This window comes from Notechis scutatus, chromosome 4 (genome assembly GCF_049901735.1).
Source record: "Notechis scutatus isolate UNSWTSFEM ecotype Mainland chromosome 4, rNotScu1.2, whole genome shotgun sequence".
Taxonomy (NCBI): domain Eukaryota; kingdom Metazoa; phylum Chordata; class Lepidosauria; order Squamata; family Elapidae; genus Notechis; species Notechis scutatus.
The window spans coordinates 147204206-147224283 of record NC_142012.1 but is presented as its reverse complement, the minus strand read 5'-3'; the positions used below and the strand labels follow the sequence as shown (position 1 = coordinate 147224283).

The window sequence follows — 20078 nt, the reverse complement described above, 5'->3', positions numbered from 1 at the left end:
AAAAAAAGCGAACCGCGTGTTTGTGTGTCTGTTTGTGTGTGCGTGTGTTTATCGGTGTATCGTTATATACAGTACCTATCGGCAGAGGGCGCGAGAGAGCAAGGCTGGCTGTGAGAACTGGTGGACTTCAGACTCCAGAAGCCCTTGGCGGAGTTCCTGCCAATCATGGAAGAGCGCCTTGGCGCTAAGGCTGCCGGGAGTTGTAGGCATCGCTGTCCCTGAGTGGTGGCTCGGGAGCCCTCGAGCCCAGCCCAGTGGGAGGGACGGGCTCTGGAAGAAAGGGCAGACAGGTACCTTTGCGATCGGCCCTGCAGGTGACAGCAGCCGAGGGAAGGGGGCGGGGGAGGGCATGCGAGGGGGAGGGCAGATTCGGCGTCGAAGAAAGAGGAGGCCCGGGAAAGGGCGGCGGGTGCATTGCAAGCCACAAGGTGGAGAAGCGAGTCGCCGCTTGGCCAGCCCCCGGATTGCCGCTGGGGCAAGTGTGCGACCAGCCTTTTGCAAGCAACGGGGAAGGAGCGCGAGGTGGGCTGCTTTCTTTTCCCGGCTGGGGCCCGACGTGGCTTTTGAGCGGGTAACGTCTATGCGCTCCTCCGTTAGGAACAGGCGGCAGCAGCGGAGGAGCAGGTTTGGGGAGGGGGGTCTGGTGGAGGAAAACCCCACGCCGCTTACATCCCGCTTTGTCCCCCTCGGTTCTCTTTCCCAAAGTTGCAGCTGCCTTTAAGATCATAGTGGCAGAGCCGGTCATAGAAATAACAGTAATAACTAATAACAATAATAACAGCAATAATAATAATAATAATAATAATAATAATAATAATAATAATAATAATAATAATAATAATAATAATAATAATAATAATAATAATAATAATAATAATAATAATAATAATAATAATAATAATAATAATAATAATAATAATAATAATAATAATAATAAATGTTCAGGGGATGGAATGTTAGAAGGAAAAGGCTGAGTGGCAATGGTTAGAAGCATCCACGAAGGGTGGCTTTTCAGCCAAGACTGCCCTGGTTTTAGAGCCTTGTTCCTTTTTTTAGAAACACTGACCTGATGGGACACTCTTTATGGTAGAGCCAGCCTATTTTTTTGTTTGTTTGTACAGTATTTCCACTGGCCTGTTCATTCCTCCCTCCAAGTTCCCTCTTGGGATCGTTCTGTTTGAATCTAGCCGGGCTAACTTGCCTGCCTGGTTTTAAAAACTGATTGCTGCTGCTATTGTTACCCCATTTCTCACCCTACAGTTAACACCCGTAGTGTGCTTTTGATTTTGGGTCCTCCTTCTCTCTGCCTTCCTCCTTTGGGCTAGCAACTGCCCTGGGCTATTGCTGGACTCAGTACCGGGGGTAGGAATGGTGTTGGGCAATATGAATTGATTGACTGACCTACTTCAGTTTCATCCTTGGGCGGGCAGGATGAATGCCCAGAGAAACAGTTAAGGGAGGGAGGAAGAAGGAGGAACGTGCCTTTGTGCCATATGTTCTTTTCTTCTTGCCTCTGCCCTGGCTGAAAAGGGGCATAAAGGAGCCCAGGACGATTTGCAGCAGTCCCAGATAGGTCTTGTGCTGTCGCTGGTGCCTCTAGCAGCTCCTGCACTGATCCTTTGCTGTCTTGCAGCTGGTTTTCTGCAGCCGTTTCTCCAGGAGCTACTACTACGTGCTCTCTTCGGCAGCAGCAGGAGCGAGAAGTGGAGAAGGATAAGGGTGTCTTTCGACTCCCCAAGCGTGCATGCCAGATCTCTGCAACTTGACATCGGAGCTTCTCTTTTGCCATCTGGGACTCCGCGCCGCCCTGAAGCAGTCGCACAGAAGAACGGAGGAGAAAGAGGAAGCACTTTTAGCAGCACTAACCCTGCCCTCTGTGGGGTTTGCATTACAGGAACATGCAGTGATTTGCTGCTTTGCCTTTAGACCCATCCCAACCGTCAGGGTGTGTGGTATATGGTGTGTGTGGGAGGGGGAGATCTACTGTCTCTGTAATAAATGATAGAGGATACAATGACTTTGCTCTCTTTGCTGGGTCGGATCATGCGTTACTTCTTACTGAGACCAGAGACGCTGTTCCTGCTATGCATCAGCCTGGCCCTATGGAGCTACTTCTTCCATACGGATGAAGTGAAAACCATAGTCAAGTCCAGCAGGGATGCAGTGAAAATGGTGAAGGGCAAGGTAGCTGAAATTATGCAAAATGACCAACTTGGGGGTCTAGATGTGCTGGATGCAGAGTTTTCCAAGACCTGGGAGTTTAAGAACCACAATGTGGCTGTTTATTCCATCCAAGGCCGGAGAGACCACATGGAAGACAGGTTTGAAGTGATCACGGATCTGGTGAACAAGACTCATCCATCCATATTTGGGATATTTGATGGACACGGTGGAGAGGCAAGTTTCAGGCTGGTTTGGGGTGATGGAATTTGCTATTGTTTTGTGTTCAGATGTTTGGGAAGTTGGGCAGTGATCATACGGGGCTTTGTAAGTTAGCTGCAAAGTTGATTTGTGCTGTTGTAACAATCTTTGATTTGCTCAAAATCAATTCCATGAGTGTCATTGGAAAGAAAAAGGGGATGCAGCTGAATCTTCAGTGAATTGAAATTGTTGATCCAGAACCTTAAGAGCATTAATTGTGCTCGTTCATGTGTTTGGAATAAGCTCTTAGAATCAAAACTGACTTGCCTTCAATGATGGTATCTGCAGTTAGTTAAAAGCTACCTTTGTTTTGATAAAGCATAAATGTACGACTGTAAAGTAAAAGCTATCAGGCGATTGCCGACGGAGGGATGTGCTGGCAAACTTTACCACACTCCTTTTTTGCAACATTTCTTCATTATGACTTTGTTTATGGTATGTTCTGTATCCTTTTTTTTTTTACTCACTGAGATGAGTTGCTTGCCTAGAATAGAAGTGAAAATAGATGCCATGTGCCTCCCTGCAGCATATGCGCAGAAGAATGGCTGTAGCTTTTTTGCAGTTGTGTGGGAGAAGCCAGGTTTATTTGGATAATGACTAACTGCATGTGTGTTTATTAGCCACACATTAGAAAGTGGCTTCATTCTATTCCATTTGAATTCAGAGGGTGGCTCTGAATGGTTAAGGGAGGGGGTTTCGTGCCCAAGTTAAACATTCATACCAGCTGAAGTAATTGGCGGATTTGTTTTTATTTGCTTCCGTATTTTTTTTTTATCAAGAGTCTGCATTTCCTACAGCTGTTCTGATAAATCAAACTTGCTGGAAAAGCTCTGATGGTGATCAGAAAGAAATTGAACCTCCTGGGGAGAGCAGCTGTTCCTATAATGGGATATGTTGTGCCTCTTGATAATCTTCTGTTTGTTTGTCAGATAAGGAGATTGGGTGGTTAGTGGCCCTTTCTCTGTGTGTGGGCTTAATGAGAAGCAGTTTGATTGGAGTGTGGCTGGAATTGCTCTCCATATTCTGCATGGCTCTCCAAAGTCACAAAATGGGGAAATTGGCACCCTGATAACAATTATGGGCACTGGAGTTATATAGGATGAAATCTGGAGTTGGGGGTGAAATCTGGGTAGCATAGGATGAGCAGTTGTTCCCTCTGCCCTCTTCAAAACGAGCAGTTCTTGGCTTATTGTCTTTTGAAATCTTTGTTTTTCACGCTGTTAACCAATATGAGAGAGAGCCGATACTGAATTCATGTTATTGTTGAAAGCTTTGGTTAGGTCATCTAATCTGAGGTTGAGATTAGATGTACTTTCTCTTCTTAGTTGACATTTGGGAATAAGGGTTTGAGATTAATGAAAGTATGGAAGAGATTGTGTGCCGTCATTTGAAGTTTATGTGTAAACAGCATTGCTCTGCAAGTCCCATTCACCTTTGCTTGGGAGAAATTCCTGAAGATAACATTGTCCTGTCAGGTGCTTTGTCCTCTGCGAAGAAACTCTGCTTTTGATCCCATCCCCTTCCTGCTCCTTCATCATATTAGATACTCTGTGCCTTCTGTCAGCAGTTTGAACTATGGTTAAAATAGATTTGATAGCTTGGCAAGCTGTTTGGTTGTTCCTCATGTGCTACAGTCAACCTCTCATCCTTCCAAATCATTAGCTTAGCCACATCTAAAACATTGTCTTAAAACATGATAAAATGCCTATTGTGCTTAGAAATTTAAATGTAGCTTTTATCTTTCAGCCTATGTTTAACAGCACCTTTTGTTTCATTACATGAATGATGCTTTGCAGAATTTTATTAGTGAATAAGCAAATTTTTAGCTATTAAGCCATATGTTTGCAGATACAGTATAATATGCATTTGTTTGTTTTAGTGGATACTTATTAATACTGAACAAAACCTTTCTGACTACCTAAATTGAATAATCTTAAATCAGCACATTGTGCTCCTACCCAGATTAAAATATAGAGTTGCTTATATGTTTAATACATTTTATTACAGGTAGTCCTCGACTTACGATCACAATTGAACCCAGAATTTATGTTGCTCAATGAGAAATTTGTTAAGTGAGTTTTGTCCCATTTTATGACTTTTCTTGCCATATTTGTTAAGTGAATCACTGCTGTTGTTAAATTAGTAACAGGGTGGGAATCTGGTTTCCCCAGTGATATTGCTTGTTGGAAGGTTGCACAAGGTCACATGACCCCGGGACACTGCAGATGTCATAAATGTAAACCAGTTCTCAAGCATCCAAATGTAAATTATGTGACCATGCGGATGCTGCAACGATTGTATCTGTCGTATTTTTTCAATGCCGTTGTAACTTTGAACAGTCACTAAATGAGCTGTTGTAAGTCAAGGATGACCTGTATATTCCATCAAGTTGGTGTCGACTCCTCATGACCATATAGTTAAACCTTAGCCAGGATAATCATTTTCCAGCTTTACTTTTCAGGTTTCCTAATGGGGCATCATTATCGTTACAATCAAATCCATCCATATTGCCGCAGGTTGTTCTCTTCCCTCCTTTGCTAGCATTTTCTATTTTTCAAGGGAGCTTGCATTGTGTTTACATGATGTGTGCAGAATACTATAATTTGAGCCTGATCATTTGTACCTCAGGTGAAAATGCTAGATTAATTTGTTGTACAACTACGTTGTTTTCTTGGCTATCCATGGTATTTCAAAAGTCTTCTCCAACGCTAAAATTCAAAAGCGTCAGTATTCTTTCTGTTCTGCTTCTTTAAAATCCAACTTTGACTTGCTTGTTAATCTAAGTGTATCTTTAAAAGGTTATAGCACTAAAGTAGGTACTGGCAGATAGAAATGCAGTCACATAAATCAGGGGTACCCAATCCGCAGCATACCAGAAACCGGGCCACACAAACAAGTGAAGCCCCATCTGTGGGATACAAGCACTACACAAAAACACACCTCTTTTGGTCCGTGGAAAAACTCTCTTCACGGAATCGGTCCCTGGTGACCCAAAAGTTGGGGGCCACTAACACAGAGAAACTTTTCTTGAAGTGGACCTCCTGCCTCCCATATGGAAAGATGTGTAGCATCAATTTTACAAGCACCTTGGGTAATTGCTTCTGTCAAAAAATTCTATAATATGATTCTGAAATACATAGAAAATAGACGGTATGAACTGATTCTGTATTAGAAGATTGCATTGTCTTCATAAACAGTGCATGAGTGCAGCTCATATGTGCCTGCGTTACTCAATATTAGTTTGTATTTGGGATTTATAAATAATTCTAAGCAAACAACTGACATCGAAGTGCTTAGGATTTTGATGTCATATTGACCTTTTGATCTAGCTTAAAACCTCCCACGGTCTTGGAACTTCTGCCTTTTTCAAAGGTCCTATTTAGTTTTCATTATTGTGCCAAAGGTGATTCTTTTGGAAGGGGTGAGAGGGAAAGATTTAATCTTTAACCCTCTTCATATACTTCTCTTTAAAATTGCAAATCTCAGCCCATCAGTTAGCCTAAAATGGAAGACTGAGTTATTTGTAGGAATGGGTTTTTTTTCCCCTCCTCCTAAACTGGGGTTATTACCCATTTTTTTAAAAAAAGAATCTGTTTCACACTGAGCTAAAAAGTTTCTCTAGCTGAAACTTATGTTATAATTTTTTATAATTACAATAATAGTTTCTGGGGGTTGGCAGTATATATACATTTACTATTGCTGCTGCTGTTGTTTCTTTTTTATTATAAATAACTATAGTTGAGTGCAAACATTTTATTTTTGTGTGCTTGTTATTTTTATGTATAAAACAGGAAGGTGATTTTCTTCTCATTCTTTTCTTACACAGGTAAACATTCTACAAGATATCACCGCAAAAAAAATTGATATTTTTTTTTGGTGGTCTCTTTAAACGGAGGAGGTTATCACTTCCAACCTGTCATGGAAAAGCTTTAGTTGTCTTATGATGTACTTAAAAGCACTTGCAAAAATGCCGGATGTGCCTTTGCAATTTATTCTATGTTGATGAGTTCTTTGAACAAGAACATCCTTCAACTGTCACCTTGAGGGATGTGATTGCGCTTAATTCATTTTATTCAGTAACATTCAAGACGGTTGGGCTTTTTTCAGTCAGTTGTTTGGACTGCTTACCTGCTGTAACAGTGCAGAATTCAGTGGGAAAAAAAGAGTTAATGAGCCAGAATAATCTGAGAGTTTTGGGGGTGGCAGGTACAAGGAGTTGATTCTAGCCAGACTCTTATTCGGTTTAATATGTAACATGACCTTGACTGAGTCCACCCATCACTGCAATTAATGTACTTTACGTTGTAGGAATGTAAGTTCAGTGACGTTTTTTGGGAAACAAAACGGCACCAATTGCTGTTGCTAAGAATTGAAATTAAATATGACGCTTCTTAACCACAGCAATTTTCATTGTTGAATTGGTGCCCTCTAAATGTGTTGGGATTTAATCACCCTATAATTCTTTATCAGTGCCTCTCTTTGCCAGGGATTATGGGTGTTGAAGTCTAGTACAGTCTTGAGAATGTGGGCGGGCATATGATTTTGCTTTTAGTTTCTGGTACAGATTCTCTAAGTTTACTTTCTTTCAGTGAAGATAGGATGGCCTAATTGCAGGGTTGTTAAGTCAGTAAAGAAATCTGTCAAAACCTTACATAAATTTATATGTAATTTATATGTAATCTGAGTATGATTTTTCTACTTTTCAAATAAAAAAAGACTAATACATATTGTCCTCAACTTATGACTACTATTGAGCCCAAAATTTCTATTGTTAAGTGAAATATTTGTTAAATGTTTTTCTCATTTTATGATCTTTTTTGCCATAGTTGTTAAATGAAACACTGCAGTTGTTAAGTTGGAAACACGGTTGTTAAGTAAATATGGCTTTCCTATTGTATTTACTTGTCAGAAGATTGCAAAAGGTGATCAAAAGGACACTGAAACCATCATGAGTCAGTTGTCTGAATTTTGATCACATGACCATGGAGATTCTGCATTGGTCATAAATCATTTTTTTCAGTGCTGTTTTTGTACGGTCACTAAACTTAACTGTTGTAAGTCAAGGACTACCTGTGGTTGATTTTACTTGTCTATAAGTATAAAGTGTTTGCTTGACTTTCAGGAAGCTGGATATGTAAATAGTAAATTTTTGATTTGGGTTCCTACTTACAAATAAAGCAGGCTCATAGATAAGTGGTTAAGGATTAAAATATTTGGTATGATGGTTATTACTTTATGCCCTTCAATTTAAATATGATTAGTTTCTGTTTTTAACTATCCGTGGAAGAAACAACACTGCAAATTCTTCTGTATAAAGAAAAATATTTTTACTTGGCCAGCATTCAGTGAATTTCTATATTTTTTTAATGTTTTCACAGGAAGAAATATGTTAAAAATGAGGGCTAGGTATTTGGAAGAATGTGTTGCAAGACTTGGATGAATGTTTGCTATTTAAGTGGTTATTCCGTACTAGCTTTTATTGACTTCAAAGAGCAGTTGAATAAGTATTCTACACTATGTTTTACATAAAGATTTGTTTGGAAGAGAAACTTGCTCTTGGACAGAAATACTTTTAAGCTAGAAATACCTTGTTATTGGTAGAAAGTTGTCTTAGGATGGTTTTTTTTTGGTGTGTTTTGGCTTTGTTTATTCAGTTTTAAGTCCAAAGATCAAAAAAGTACCAAGTCATGAAGAACACTTGGAAATGCTGAGTTTTAAAGATAAAATTGGCAAGGCAAACGTCTTTTTATGTACAAACATGTTACTGTTGCACCTGTTGATGTCTTCTTACTCCACTTTGATAAAACGGTGAACCTATCAGACCTTATCTTTAGGGGGTGGCTACCTAACTGCCCTGCCCCATTGCTACTGTGACAGATTTGGCAGCAAGGTGTCATGTTATCACAGTATGATTTTTTTTTTTTGCCTGTTGAGAACACAAGCTGTAGAATTACACCTTTGGGAATTACATCTTTAGTACTTAGGTACTAAAGCAGGCATGTCAAACTCAAGGCCTGCGGGCTGGATCCAGCCTGCGAGGTGCTTAGATCTGGCCTGCTGCGCCACCCTGGAAACAGCAAAGGACCGACCCATGGTGCCTAAGCCCGGCCCATCAATCACTGATCTACAACCTGGTGGCAGATGGCAGAGTGCTGGAGGAGGCCATGGCAGCTGAAAACGGAGCTTGGAAGAGCTGGTTGCAGCCCTTCCAAGCTCCGTTTTTGCTGACAGAGTGCTGGAGGAGGCTGTGCCAGCTCTGCCCAAACCACCACAGGCACCCCCGACATGAGTGACATCTAGCTGGCCACGCCCACACTGGCCATGGCCATCCACAAAGTCAAACACAACCCTGATGCACACCCCAATGAAATTGAGTTTGACACCCCCTATTCTGAAGCAATGAAAAAAGAATTTGAAATTACAGCCCCAACTTTTGGATTATTACCAGTAAGGCTTCTGTGGCCTTCAGCTGTTGGAGAATACAAGAAGAAAAATGGGTGAAAATCAAAATTTAGATTTCTCCCATCTAAATTTCAGCTGCAGGCTTTGTAATTGTATCAATATTCCTATTTTTCAAAGCATGTTTTCTCAGCTTTCTCTATCTTGGATCTTTCTACCATGAATGGAAATCTCAAACTGCATGGGACATACAGTATATAAGAATGGAGAATGTTCGTCTTACCTCTCTTTGAGCCAGTAGAAAGCAACTGAGAAAAGCTTACAGTATCTTTTAACTGTTATGTAACACAGAAAAATTAATTACTTTCCACGAAAGATGTTATTATGTTTGGCCTACATTCACTGTAATTTTCACTTATAGAAAAATAGTATCCTCCAGAACACTTAAAAATATATTATGTTCAGTTTATACTGGAATATACATGTCATTAGAACATATTCTGTGGGTATATAACTTTGTGGGTATATACAAACACATGTGCATATTTCTCTTTATAATTGCTAGAGATAATCATTTGAAAAAACAATGAAGCTTTGATGCTACCAGCTTTTCTTCAAATTGAATTGCAGTTTGTTCCATTCATTATTATGAAGAATTTACAAAAGCATTTTCAGAAGAGAAAGTCAGTGAAATTTCTCACCGGTGATCAAAAATAGGTACTTCCACCTCTGGCAATCCTAGCTGGGAAAGGTTTATAGCTATTGCTCTCTTACTTAACAAATCTTAGCTTGCACATGTAAGAATTCTGGTACCTGACATATCTTTAGAGAAAACTTGGTCTCAGTCCAGATATTTTTTTCATGTCTATTAAAGCCATGTAGGCAAATGTACCCACAATCCAGCACTGAGACCAATATTGTGCAATTAATCATGCTAAGTGAGGCGATCAAACTCATACTTTTGAGAATAATATCCAGTTTGGGACATGATTGTCTTTTGCAAAATGCACTTCTCCAATATGAGTGATTATTGTGGGTAAAAGAGACAAGCATAAATGTGTATACTAGAGAAAGATATAAATCTTACTTTTTAGAAAATGCAGAATGATGAAAATATTTGCCAGACTGCTAACTGAAGTCATTAAATTGATGTAGATTAAAGTGGATTAATGTGCATAGTCGTATTGAAGACTGCACCACTTGAATTTCTTCCTTTTGTATCGTGCTCCTTATTTTTTAAATATAGGGAGTTTAAAGTTTGGAAACCATATGGTTCTTGTGCTGAAAATTTGACACATTGGCTTTGAATTTTGCTCCATTGACTAATAACCTCTTCATGAAATCTCAAATACACACATGATTTCATGAGTGCTAGTGGTCTTTTCCCATTTATAGAAATGTTCTCTAGTTGTTGATAATGAAATATGTTTGCATTACACTAACATATGGTAAATATTTACAATGGTGATATCTTGCTTATACTGTATATAAAACCCAGTCACTGTCAGTTATACTGATGGCCACATGAATCAGTGAAATCAAATAATTAGATGCTGTATTATAAACTAGGCTCAAAATAATTATTTTCTTTAGTTGTTCAAACTGGGCCACATTTTATTCTAAGATTTAATCAGACGTCTGCACTTTTAAAAAACAATTAATTACATTTTTTTGAAAATGAAAAGGCAGAAAATGCAGCGATGGTAAAAGTAAGGATTATACAAAGGAAATTTATGTATGGTTCAATTAGGTGGTTTACATCACATTTATGTTAATGCAGGGTTTTCCTCACTTCTGCCTCAGCAAGAGATAAGTTGCCCTCATTCCCTTTCTTTTCTTGGCATGTCCTCATCTTCATCTCACCTCAACTCTACTGTATCCTACCAGTGAGACAGCTTGAAGTGTCTTTAGCTGTTCCAGTATTAAACTTCTTGTTCTAGCAGCAGCCAAGAGTAGTTGTAAGTTATATCCAATCTGTTAGGTTTTGCCAGGTATTCTCTTGGGAGAAAATCCTGTGACTGCAGTGACTTGAAACAGAAGCAATAGAAGTAGGATAGAGATTAGCAATGGAGATAGAAGATTTCATTATTTCAGGTCAGTGCAGTTTTTTGCCTCCTGAAGTATAGTTAGGCTGCATTTCAGCACAGCAGGAAAGGTCTAATGGAAATTAAACAATGAAAGGAAATTAAATAATCTTATCAGGAATTGTTTTTGCTTGCTGCAATCTCATAGGTAGGATTTGGAAGCGGTTCTAATTGCTGAGCAGCAGCTATAGAAGAGAGTCATTCTGATCATGTTTTGTTTATAGGTATTCTTGTTGACAATTAGAAGAAATAGAATGGTGGTCTTAATAGGTATTCGACTCTATTGACTAAGGATCTTCTAGAGCAGGGGTGTCCAACTGGCGGCCGGATGTTTCACACACAGGCCACACCCACCCCAGCTCCATGAAGGGAAAAACATTGTGAAATGTCATGTGACGGCAGTGTGACACTACAAGTTTGACACCTGTGTTCTAGAGGTAACACTTGAATACAAGTTGTTATTCTTTTGCCTTCTCTCTCTTCACTTTGAAAGAGTGGAATATTCTACTTCCAGAGAACTGGAGTGCCTTCTTCCTCAAATAACTGATTTCCTTACACAGAATATTCCAGATGTTGCTGAGAAGTAGCTTGCAATACCTTTCAACATTAGCTCTGCTTCCTGAAAAGGCTGGGAGTTATTTTTCAACAGCATCTGGCAAGCCACAGGTTCCCGATTTCTGTTTCTAAATGGGTTAATCTAGACCTGATATTAAAAGTCCCTGTACTTGGATGATGCCAAGCATTGTTGCTGTATTTCATTATTTTTAAAGGTACATGATTTAAATAAAGGTTCATTTGCATGTCTGGGATTGGAGAGTAGATTTAGTTACAGGACTGTAGGTTTTGGCATTCTGTATAAGCCATAAAATGCTGATTTAGAATGCATTGTTTCACAGGCATTTGAAGAATAGATAGAAGAGCCAGATGGGGCAAAATTGCTAACATGGAGTGGAAAGTCTCAAGATTATTTTTAAATGGAATAAATAGAGCAGGTAGAAAAGACGCAGCGTGGAGCATCCATCATACCGCTGATGATACAAATTGATTACAATGCTGAAGCATGACTGGTCCTCATCATCCCTGAACCTGTCTGATTCACAGTTGGGTAAACAGCTGACTGCCTTCAGTGAGACAATTCAAGGATGTGTTTTAACCACTCCATTGTACTCATCATAGAGGGAAATTTCAAGGGCCATTTGTGTCTATGTTTTTTGCTATGCTTTGCATAGTTCCAAGTAGTTATAATGTTTTCCCTTCTCTCTCCTTCTGTTTTGTAATTGCCTTAGGAAGAAACATTAATTATATTATGCATCCATTTTTAATAGCAGAGACTCTTGTGCAAAGCTGGATTCTAATAATATTTTGTCCAGTAAAGCTTTTCCATTTCTAGTAGTTATAAAATTGCTGGAGGGCACTCAGAATTTTTTTTCAGATAAGGAGAGGTACATGCCCTATAATGTATTTCTTTGATCCGCAGCAGCACTCTCATTAAAGGAAGGGGAAAATACCTTGCATTTAAATGAGTATTTGGCTGGGTGCACATAATCCTGATACTGAAGATTTAAATTCCAAGAATGGGTCTTTAAAATTGGGGTCTCCAGACAAGTTGGGGCTGCATCTCTTAGAATTTATAACTTTTGCTAGGATGGCCTGGAATTCTTGCCTTCTAATCCTCTATTGTGACATCTTATCTTGTTTTGCATTCTGGACAACAAGCTTCTGTCCTTCAATCTTGTTATGAGAATGACAATGTCTGGAAACACAGTATATTCCCCATCTCTGTTTCGTACAGAGATACTTTCTTATAGATTATCAGTTAACACAAGATGAGGTTATTCAAAATGGTCTTCCTTTTTAGCAAAACCTTTAAAGTGGATTTCTATATTATCTGTAGACCAGGCTAAGCAGTCTCAAGTCCCTTAATGCCCACAAGGATCTAAGTTCACCTTGAATTCTATTGTCTTTTATCTACCATGAATTTGCTTTGGTTGTTGTTAGTTCAGATTCGTGTAGAGATCATTAGCATACAATAAATCTGTATTCATTTGAATGGCGTGGAATCCTATCACATTAGATTGTTGTGTGAAATACTCCTACTTAAAATAAGGAGGCAAAATGTTGGGAGATGTAATGTATTTTATTGGCATGCACAAGTACACTTATGGCTGGGTTCTGGGCCCAAATAATGCAAAAAAGCCTTTCTCTAAGATGGTTATAGGTTATATCCCCTCAGAAATGTTACATGAAAATAATAAAGAAAACAAGTAAAAATCATACTATTATTTCTACAACTAGAATCTAATATCTGATGGTACTTGGTACCCAGCATCTCCAAATTCTTTTCTACTAATGGACTTTAATCCATCCTAATTACAAATACTAACACTGAATACCGTTAATATTGGCATTTGTGTCCATATATCATTTCCCTTTACTCCAAAAGGAAACGTCTAGTTTCTGATATCTTTCTCCTCTCTCCCCAGGAAGGAGTCATTAGGTGTATTTGGTTTGCTTGCTTCTTGAGCTTGTTTGCCTTTTTCATGCTGATGTTCAAAACATCATGTATGACAATCCACCACAAGATGTCCAGTCTCATATTTCTAGTTTCTAGTGTTTGGTAAAATGAATCTAGGAATCAGTTCTCTTGGATGTTAGCATTAATTAGTTAAGCTGTTCAGTTAAGTTGAGTTTTATCCTGCATGAAGTCAAGAGTTAAGCAACCTTAACCTATATTCTAAAATAGGCAGATAGGAAGCTGTAATGTAATAGCTGAATTTTGACAACACACTTGATTACTATTTGTTGTTAGGTTTGCACAGTATATATTGTAGGCTAAAGGATTGAGTTTGCCCAACATCTTAAGCACCACCAACAAAATTAACCAAGGTTAGTATGTATGATCTAGCTCAGGGGTGTCAAACTCAATTTCATTGAGAGCCACATCAGGATTGTGTTTGACTTTGGGGCCCCAGAGTGGGCATGACCAGGGTGAGTGTGGTGAGCTCAGTGTCACTCATGTCAGGGTGCCTGTGGTGGCCTGAGCGCTCTGCCACTGAAAACGGGCTCTGGAGCTCCATTTTCGACTGATGGCTTCCTGCAACCCTCTGCCAGCAAAAACAGAGTTTGGGAGGGCCATCCGTTTTTGGCTGTGACAGCCTCCAGCAACCCTCCAGATCCAGCCCCCAGGCCTTGAGTTTGACACCCCTGTTCTAGCTGCTAGGTTCTTCAGTGACCTAGGTAAATATGTTATAGAAGCCCAGGTACTACCAGAAATTGTCAAGCCTAACATTGTTAACATTCAAGTGATTCTTCAGAATTTTAGGCCAGTGTTTTCCACTTGTAGCTCGAAAGGCTGAGGATTAAACTTCATCTGATATGCAAACCCTGTGCTCTAGCATTGTGCTCTGGTCTTTTCTTTAAAATACATGTTTAAAAATAAACATTTAGTTTCTTGCTGTCTTTTTGGTTCCCCAAAACATATTGTAAAATGTACATGGATTCTTCCTTGTAAAAAAGCAGAATAATATTATGGTGGAGGTACAGAGAATTAGATTTGCATAACAGATGCATTAAGAGGCTGCCTCCTTACTCACAGTCATGCTGTGCCAAATGGCAAGCTCTTTTCACAGCTTTTCCATATTGGACCCAGGATGTACCTTTTCTAGCTTTTTTTAAAGCTGGAGGATTTGAGGGTTTTCACAGTTATTTCTGCCTATTGCTGGCATGGACCTATGTTCGATTTGAGTTGGGATTGAGCTTTATTGTTTTGTTCTCCATCTGCTGGTGATGCAGGGCCAGGTTGTTGAGAAATGTTGCACTGGAGTTTGTAAAAATACCCTGAAATCCATTGAAAGTTATAATGATTTACATGAAATCAGCTTGGGGTCTGTCTAGACCTCTGCATTATGTTCTAACTAGCAATTTGTCAAGGATAAAATTGAGACCAGAGGTGTCAAAATGGCGGCCCACAGGCAGGATATGTCACGTGCAGGCCACACCCACCCCAGCTTCGTGAATGGGAAAACATTATGAAAGGTCACATGACGGCATCATGACGCAGCAAGTTTGACACCCGTGGTTTAGACAGTTCTTGGAGTGAGCCAGTCAAAGTCAAAGCCATAGAATTGGACAGAATGGATGGAAACTGTTTGGAAACTAATCAAGGAGAAAAGCAACCTGGAATTAAGGAGAAACTTCCTAACAGGACAATTAACCAGTGGAGCAGCTTGCCTTCAGACGTTGTAGGTGCTTCCTCACTGGAGGTTTTTAAGAAAAGACTGGACAGCCATCTATCTGAAATGGTATAGGGTCTTCTGCTTGAGCCGGAGATTTGACGAGAAAACCTCCAAGGTTCCTTCCATCTCTATTCTGATTGTATTTGCATTAGGAGCACACAAAAAAGTGCCAGATAAAGAAAGGGGTTTTTTGCTCAAGTGTAGCCTGAGTGGAAACTCTGAAATCTGAAATGTACATTATGATATCATGTTGCAAACTTCATTCTTTGTTTTTGTGCCAGGATATCATACACAAATGGATAAGAGGTAGAGTTTGTCTCATGACACGTTTTGCCATTTGCCCCTCCCATGTCGACATTCTTGTTGGAAAGTCTTAATGGCCTTTAGGTCTATTACTTTAGCATTTTATAGAAGAGAAGTTCTGCACCAATTTAATTTTATAGTAATTTCCCAATTGACCTGGTAAAAGAAATAGTCACATATGCTGGCAATAAATCAGGCTCTACAGCACATTTAATTACAGTTTCCTCCAAATAACTGTTGATGAAATACTGTAGTTAGACTGTCCCACTCCCTTGCTGTTGTCTTTCTTTGCCTGGATAGAAGTGAACATTTCCCATTTTTTTGGCACTGACTCAACCACTGCAATTTTCACCTGCAGAAACACACACACACACACGCACGCACGCACGCACACACTGCCACTCATGAATGAACATGTCTGTGCAAATTGTTTTATAAAAGACAGCCATGCAGAAATCTAAAGACTCCCTTGTTTTAGCTAGAAGTCACAAGGAAATTTCCAGTATTTTGGGTGGAATCCATTTTGAGCATTGCAAGTCTATAATTGCAGCTTGCCAGCTGCTTGTATATGTTTTGTTACTTAGTTTTACAGAGGTGAAAGGGGAGATTTTCTTGCCCTTTTGTGAACATTTCCTGGAATTTATATAAAGATCTGTTCGTTTGTTCATTCTGTAATTATTCATGGTTGTCCCAATTTGGCACACCTGGATTTATTTAGACTGTATTCAGATAGTGTTATTGGGGGGAAAAGTCCATTCCAGTCATAGTTTGATTTGTTTGCTTTTAAATTAACTGAATTAAATGGTTGAGTTCCAGTGGGATATTGAACATAAGTTACAGAATCCCATTTTAATTTAATCAAGAATAGCGTACAAACAGCCCATGAATGTGGCCATTGTGTAATCCAATGAGAAAAAAGACCATATCAAGAGAAGCAGAATTAAAAGGCAACTTGTCTACTTTGGTGGCCTAATTCTTAAAACCAGGGATGGCCATGTATGGCCCCCAGATATTAGAGTGCCTTTATCATTGGCTGTACTGGGAAAGATTAATTGGTATTGGATCATATATTACTGCGCTAGTTGTCTTAAAGTCCAACTGAAGATGAAAACAGGACAGTTGTGAATGTTTGGGGGCAAACATTTTGGCTACATGGCCCTGGAGAAGAGTCATTGTCCTGTTCTAGGCAAAGAGAAGAAGTAATACTGTAACACTTGCATTCATTTTTTATATGCTTTTGCCCTAAGTTTTTTTTATTTACTGTATGTTTTTCTGTTACTATGATGAAGAATAAACTTCATGATCAAAGTAAGAACAACAGTTGGCATACATTATTGGCCAGGGACAGAAATAGAAGGACATAGCATGAAGAGGTGAATTGGATCTGCATCAGACCTCATTTGAGTTGGGGAAAAATTTGTATCCGAAGCAGTAAAAATATACTGTTTATTAGTGATGACTAGAATCAGTTTTATAAAGATAGAAAATGTTTCCCAACTCAAATGAGGAAAAGCCTGAAAGTCTGATGCTTTCTCATCCACGCTACATCGAGAGTCCAGGATGGGTTAGACTCCTCCCTGTGATGTCATAGAGCTGAGTCTGCCTCTATATAAAAAGCCAGCCCTTGCTGGCCCCTCCCAGCTTTGACTCAGAGCTTGTGTCGTGGAAGCAATCAGTGTTTGTTAACTCCATCAGCAAAACTTTAAACTAGAAGATCAGTCTTCTTGCACAGCTCCTGAGGATCCGGTATTGTGCAGTGCCGAAGGTTCGATGTTGCATTCGGGGAGGCTATAAGTACAGGGAGCATCTAAAAAGCCTCCCTCACAGCTCTCCAAGGCAAAATTGGGCAGCCGTGATTGTGGAGATTGGAGCCGCTGATAACAGTGCCTCACTGCTGTTTGTGTTGATTGCAGCCATTTTTTCTCTGATTTTTTTTTTGCTCGGGGCTTGTTTTTTCAGCCTAAAGAGCATGAGCTGGTCTCTTTAGATCTTTGCAAGTGCGAGCAGCCATTTTAAGACCATTGGGGCATAACGCATGTGGCGGTCGGCCATTTTTAACTGGCCTGACCACAGGAGCTCCAATCCATAACCCAGATTTTTGGTTGCTCTGGATTAAGGCCCTATAATAGGCAGCACCGATACAAGGGTTGCTTCCAGCACCTCTTGTGCTTTGCCTATTTGCACTATGGATGAAGACAGGGCCCAGGCAGAAATCTCAGGCCTAGAAGACCATGGCCTTCAAGTCTCCCAAGAAAAAGAGAAAGAACCCAATCTGCACAGAGAGAGGTTGCTGCCAAGATCACAGTCAAAGCCCTGGCTCCCAAGAAAACTTCCAAGGCCAAACTCAGGGCCGAAAAGAGGAGGCATGCTTCCTTGGAGAGGCAGTTTTCAAAAACCCTGGAGCAAATGAGAGGGCAATTGCAACAAGCTCCTTATCCTGGGGAATTGCAGGTTTGCCCAGAGGGTACCTCCAGGGGAGGGGGGAGTAGCTACCTCCACCAGCCATCTTCAGTCTTGGTCCCCTGAAAGAATTGAGGATCAATTCTGTCCCCAGGATTTAAGTAGATCTGGGCCCAATTTTAAACAGGCCTCTTGGTGTCCCCCTCAGGGACAGATCATCCAGGATAGCTTGAGGTCTAGGCCTGAGGCTACCTTTACTCCCATGGCTGCGGGCCTTTGCCCCACGGGCAGCAGACCTGATAAGATTCGAGATGTAGTTTCTGTAGCCATCAGGCAGGGCCTCGCAGAAGGGTTTCAACAGTTTCTTCATCCTTTAGGGGCCGGTCAGGCTCTATTCCCAGCCTACTCCCAAAGCCTTCCTCTCCAGCAGAGGCAGTTACCCCGACATCAGGAGTGCAGTGGCCCTTCTGCTCAATCAGAGTGGGGGGATCACGAGGAGAGGGATTATACCAACCCCTCCAATCACAGTCACTCCTCAGGGTCTGAGCAAGACGAAAGAGAGATCAAAGACCAACATTGGTCAGATGAGGAGGATTTTCGGCCTGAACAACCTCCCTCAGCAGTGGTCTTCAAGCCCACTCTATTCAAGCCATTCCTTCACAAGGCTCTGGTCACCGCCCAGCTGATTTCTGAGGAGGTGGTAACTGAACCACAAGGGGATCCTTCTGGCTAGGGGGGATTCCCTATTCTCTAAACCAGTAGTCTACACGGAGGTTCTCCCCTCTCCTCTGCTGTTTCTTGGTCTAGTTCAGGAGCAATGTACCTCCCCTGCTGCAGGGCCTCACCCATCATCTCATGATAGGTGATTTTATAATGTCGGCCCCTCCTTGGCTAGTGCTCTTGCTGTGCCCTCTGTTGATGCTCCAGTCGTAGCCTCGTTTTCTTTCTCGGGCATTCCCATGGAGTCTGAGGATGTACTCAAGGCCGAGGACAAAAGATCCTGACAGACACTCAAGTGCAATCACCAGGCTGCAGCTTGGGCTGTCCGGGCCTCAACTGCAGCATCATTTTTCACAAGGGCTTCGCTCCGCTGGCTGCATCAGCTACAAGATTGGCTACCTCCAACAGAGTTCAGATCGCATCAGGATCTGAACAAGATTATCGCAGCAGCAGAATACATGGCGGACGCCACCCTCAATTTGGCAACGTTCGCTTCCAGTGCCATGGCCTCATCAGTGGCTGCAAGAGGCTCTTGTGGCTGCGAAACTGAATCTCGCCGAAAGCGGAAGCTGGCTTCAGCTCCTTGCACAGATGATAAGCTCTTCAGAAACACCCTAGAACCTTACCTTGTTGAAACCAAGAACAAGAGGAAGGTCCTTTCTTTGACAGGAAAGAGAGCAGACTACCGACCAGCCTACCTTATTTCCATCCTTCTTCTTTCGGGGCCGAATCTAATCCTCGTTTTTCCCGGCCCCAGAGGGCATACCCCCCTCACCAAGAGCAACGCCCAGAGGCATCTGGAAGACAACAGCAGAATATGGGTAAACGGCCCTTTTGTGGAGGAGGAGGTCGTTCATTCCGACACTTCAAGTAAAGATCTGTTCTCCCCCTCATCGGAAGTCATTTGGCATTCTTCACCTCCAGATGGGAGGAGTCAACGTTGGATGCCTGGGTACTCAGTAAAGTGAGATCAGGTTTACAGCTAGAGTTTCGCTCACCACCCCTAGAATTTTTTGTGACCTGTCCCATTTCTCGGGATAGCTCAAAACGGGCCCTGATGGAATCCGCCATTCAACACCTGGTGGACATCAGGGTCATTCAGCAGGTTCCAGCGACTCAACAAGAGCTGAGTTTTATTCTAGGCTCTTTGTGGTCCCAAAGGCAACGGGGGGATGGCGAGCCATCCTTGACCTCAAGTTTTTGAATGAGTTTATCCCATACAGGTGTTTTAAAATACAGACCCTGCATTCGATTCTAGCTTCTAGCCTGGTTCCTTAACCACTACTCCAAAGTGGCTTTTCAGCTTATTTAATAACAGCTGTCTATAGAGCACAGAATCTGCGTTCTATGCTCTGCAGTTGACAGAAAGAATTGAAGATTGCAGACATTTTTCAAAACATAATTGTGTGACATCCACAGGAGCAAAGCTATGAAAATATGAGCATGGCATTTTTTTTATTTTACCTGTGGAAGAAGCATCCATAAATCCCTTTATTTGTCAAAGTATGTGCTCTTT

At 40.9% G+C, this 20078-nt stretch overlaps 1 protein-coding gene across 8 annotated transcripts in view; it reads left to right on the top strand.

Annotated features, from left to right (window-relative positions):
• The first annotated feature begins 219 nt into the window (after window positions 1-219).
• The window catches only part of PPM1L (protein phosphatase, Mg2+/Mn2+ dependent 1L), a 191807-nt gene continuing 171948 nt past the window's right edge, over window positions 220-20078 (top strand). Inside the window, exons 1-2 of one of the 8 annotated variants that reach the window (XM_026665862.2) lie at window positions 220-290; window positions 1634-2397. In XM_026665862.2, the coding sequence (XP_026521647.1) occupies window positions 1999-2397 (399 nt within the window). In that variant the 5' untranslated portion in view covers window positions 220-290; window positions 1634-1998. Of the gene's footprint in view, window positions 625-1633; window positions 2402-20078 lie in introns of all 8 variants that reach the window. The other 7 variants (XM_087965255.1, XM_026665843.2, XM_087965254.1 and 4 more) reach the window with 7 other exon arrangements.